The sequence below is a fragment of the Zophobas morio genome, unplaced genomic scaffold (assembly GCF_036711695.1).
Source record: "Zophobas morio isolate AGI-343-1 ecotype UQ-CSIRO unplaced genomic scaffold, CSIRO_AGI_Zmor_V1 ptg000031l, whole genome shotgun sequence".
NCBI lineage: Eukaryota > Metazoa > Arthropoda > Insecta > Coleoptera > Tenebrionidae > Zophobas > Zophobas morio.
The window spans coordinates 6,967,037-6,971,154 of record NW_026972136.1 but is presented as its reverse complement, the minus strand read 5'-3'; the positions used below and the strand labels follow the sequence as shown (position 1 = coordinate 6,971,154).

Sequence of the window (4,118 nt, the reverse complement as noted above, 5' to 3'; positions counted from 1 at the left end):
GCTATAGCGATCAATCTCAAACTTAAGACCGGAGTACAACTTCGTAGTGACAACTTGAACGGTAGCTGGAGTCTTTACTTATCGAGCCAAACATCTCTTACAGAAGTTGTCGAAAGCAGAAAGAACTCCTCTTTTAACGCAACGTCTCCTCCTCCCGAGGTGAGCCAAGAGGCTAGTTCCATTTTGAGCAACTTAAGCACGCAGTATGGCCAACTGCCCAATTTCATCAGCGACGTCCAAGTTATTGTTAAAGTCACTGAAGAATTTTCTAGCAACATCGGCAGCTTTAGCACTCAAGTTTCTTACGATTTATTCGTCGTGGTGAGACGTTACGAGAGTTTGTTCTTTGTGTTGAACAGACTTAACGCCACTGGTAACAGTAGTTTAGACTTCGGAAAGCTTCTCCCACAGCCTACAGGTATCGATTTCTTCAGGGCGTTTTTAGATCAGTTACCACCAGGTTTCGATATAACAAAAATTTTGGGCAACAGCACACAATCGACGCAGGGTTTCCTGGAATTTCTGGGTCAGTTTGACTGCTTCATTCGCGTCATTGCTAATATAAATAGGGCGCGAAATGGTAGCTGTCCCCCCCAAGAAGTCATTCAGAGTTTGATAGAACATTTTCGTATTCCGTATTCCGAGGGTGATGTGCAAAAATCTATCCAAAATTTGTTGAAAACAATAAGTGGAAGACTTAATGGAAATGGTTCTGGTGCAGGGGATTTGTCAAGCTTGAACTTCTCGGATCTTCTTCCAGGCATTGCAAATTCAACTACTATTCAAAACGCGCTTACAAACAGGACTGCAAATCAAGGCTTTGCTATCTTCAATATTATAAGTATTTTAAGTTCGTTATCGGGGACAATACCTGCTGACAACTCTCTTCCTAATTTTCTTGGACAGTTATTTTCTTTATTCGGAACAACCAACGATACATCTGTCTTAACCAACCTAATTCCTCGCTATTCTGATTCTCGATTTGGTTCTGTTGAAAATATCGTTACCGGCTTTATCAAAATATTTACCACGGCAATTCAGGTTGGTGCCGAAATAGCTGCATTCTTTATCACTTTTCCGATAAGATTTATCTTGCTACCTTTCCTTGCTGCGGTATCAGATTTCTTTAGAGGATTATGTCTCCCAGATTTGCTCCGATCTCAAAACATCATTGACTTCTTCTTCCGAGGATTGAATGTTTTTATCAGAGTCCCTATTAGTATGTTTTCGGCTTTCATAAAAGGTATTACGACAGCTTTAGAAGGTGTTGGAGAGCTGGGAGGAATTCTTGAAGGTCTGGTTAATATAGGTGGAAGTAGAACCGGGGGATGTTCGTCAATTATAGGAAATTTGGCGGATAGAGAACATGTTCATGCTAGACACTCGCATCATGAGCGCCACCATTCAGGTGATTTCTTCAGTTAGAGATAATTTTTTACTAATTTGTGTTTAGGTAAAGGCAAGAAACACGGAAATAAAGAAAAGAAACACGAGGTTAAAGAAAAAACACACGAACTCCACTATAAGAAGAGAGAAGTGAAAGAGAAGCGGGCTGGAGTAAGAGAGAGGAAGGTTGAGCATAAGAAGCGCGAACTTCATCATAATTGAATATAATTTTGTTCTTGTTTACCAGACTCCAAATGGTCTTGGTTCAATATTTATTACCTAAATTAACAATAAATGTGCAAAACGTATTTTATTTTTTTTAACTCCTGCTATCAGTTTTAAGTGTATGTTTGTAATACGTCGTTGCTAAAGCAACATTTTAGTAACTGAGTTGTGAGGTTTATTTTTTGTAAGCAAAAATAAATTTCATTCAATGTTTTGTTGTCCATCAATGTTTTCTCAATCGAAGTGAGATTTATTTAATGATATTTTGGGATGACATCATTCAGAAAACGATACAAAAAATGGAGATTGTTGTAATTTTGAAATCACTTTTTCAACCACTAAATGTAAAATGTTTTCAGTTATGTCCAAAAAATATATCTAGAGAATGTATAGTTTTTGTTTTTGGGGAAAAAAGTAATTACCTAATATTATAACAGAAAAATTTTGGTGTATTCTCTAACAGTGAATGTCGAAAAAAATAACAAAACATTCCATATCAAATGCTTCTCTATAAAGAGTTTAAAATATTCTTTCTTTCCGAGCGCAAGCTAAGATAATTTAGTATGTATTGTAATCCAGTTTATGGGGCGATTGGCTACTTTCATGTTTTCTCGACGTTTCATGACCCCTAGAGTACGAAAAACGATATCTACCGTTTCCGTCTGTCTGTTTATCATATAAAATTTGTCTTCTCATCCCCACTAACAATGGAATGAGGTCATCTCCAAATTTTAGAATAGTAAATGTTTTACCTTAGGCATCTACATTTTTGGAAGAAAAATCAAAATTGTATAATAACATTTTACAATTGACTTTAAAATTGCAAAATCGAGTTCTTTGAAATCTTGAAACGTTTTAATGTTATCGGAAGCATCGTTAATCAAAATTTATTCGTTCATGCTACTGCAAGAATTAATCTCATTCTACAATTTTGTCCAATAAATGTCATTTAAATCTTAAATAATAATAATTAATAATAATAATAGTAATTTATTACAGTCCAAAGAGCAAACTCATGTAGGGCAAAACAGTACACAATAATATTTAAATAATTTCATAATAATCAAACAAAAAACATACAAGTTATCACTTATCAGTAAGTACACGTTTACATTATTTGTGGTGTATAATTAAAACTTATAACATAGACTTTTACAAGTAGAATAAAAAGTAGTACAGTCCTGAACTTGCGGTATATGAATCCGTTTTGAATTTTTATCATAGACATCGAGATTTTTGGAAAGAAAAAAATCAAAATTGTAGATATAATTTTAGTTTCTTAATGTTTCGAATTTTCGATTTTTCGGCTTTCCATTTCTCGATTTTCAATTTTCGATTTCTCAGTTTGTCGATTAGTCACTTTTGTGATTTTGCAATTTCTCGATTTCTCTACTTTGCAATGTTTTGATCTTTCAGGTATTCAATTCTTCAATTTTCGATTTTTCAATTTTTTTATTTTTAAAATATTTAGTTTTTGAACTTCGATTTTTTGATTTTTCAATTTTTATTAATTTCTCAATTTTACGATGTTTCAGTTTTGGATATTTTTTTAATTTTTCAATTTGTGGATTTTTCAATGTTTCGATATTTCAAATTTTAGATTATTAGATTTCTCAAATGCTTGTTTAATGTTCTTTGATATTTCTGTTTTTCAATTTTTCGAATTTTTGAATTTTAGATTTTTCAGTTTTTTAATGTTTCGATTTCTGGATCTTTCGATTTTTCGACTTCTTGGTTTTAGATTTTTCGATTTTTGATTTTTTCAATTTTTAAAATATTAGTAGAATTTTTCAATTATCAGTTATTAAATCTTTCTATTTTTCAATTTTTTCATTTCTCGATGTATCTAGATTTCGTTGTTTCGATTTTTTATTGTTCAGTTTTTAGATTCTTCTATTTTTCGATTTATGGCTATTTTTTAATTTTAAATTTTTCAATTTTTAACTAATATTCGTTTTTTCGATTATAACCTGTTTAGATTTGTCAATTTTTCGATTTTTCAGATTCTCGACTTTTCGATTCCTCTGTTTCATTTTTTGAATTTTTCAGAGTTTCGATTTTTTGATTGTTCGGTTTTTCGATTTTTCAACTTTTCGGGTTTTCAGTTTTTCGATTTTCCATGTTTTCGGTTTTTAAATTTTAGATTTTTGAATTGTTGGTGTTCCTATTTCTCGATTTTTCAATTTTTCGTTTTCTTAATTTTTCGTTATTTCAGAGTTTTGGAATTTTTTAATTTCTCGATTTTTCAGTTTCTTGATTCTTCAATTAACCGATTTTTGAATTCTGCGATTTTTTAAATTTTGGAGTTTTGATTTTTCGATTTCTGGGTTTCACAATTTTTTGATTTCTTAAATTTTCAGCTTTTTGACTTGGATTTTTTGATTTATCAAGTTTTTAATATAACAATTTTTCAATGTTTCAGTTTTGGGATCTTTTCGTTTCTTCATTTTTTCCCATTTTTCAATTTTTCTATATTTCAAGTTAGGAATTTTTCAATATTTCGGTTC

General features: G+C 31.5%; 1 protein-coding gene across 1 annotated transcript; it reads left to right on the top strand.

The window, feature by feature from the left end:
- The first annotated feature begins 205 nt into the window (after positions 1-205).
- On the top strand, positions 206-1,646 carry LOC135139648 (uncharacterized). Its single transcript, XM_064069949.1, has 3 exons — positions 206-240; positions 360-1,408; positions 1,454-1,646. The coding sequence occupies exons 1-3, from the start codon at positions 206-208 to the stop codon at positions 1,606-1,608; spliced, it is 1,239 nt and encodes a 412-aa protein (XP_063926019.1). The 3' UTR covers positions 1,609-1,646.
- The last annotated feature ends 2,472 nt before the right edge of the window (positions 1,647-4,118 follow it).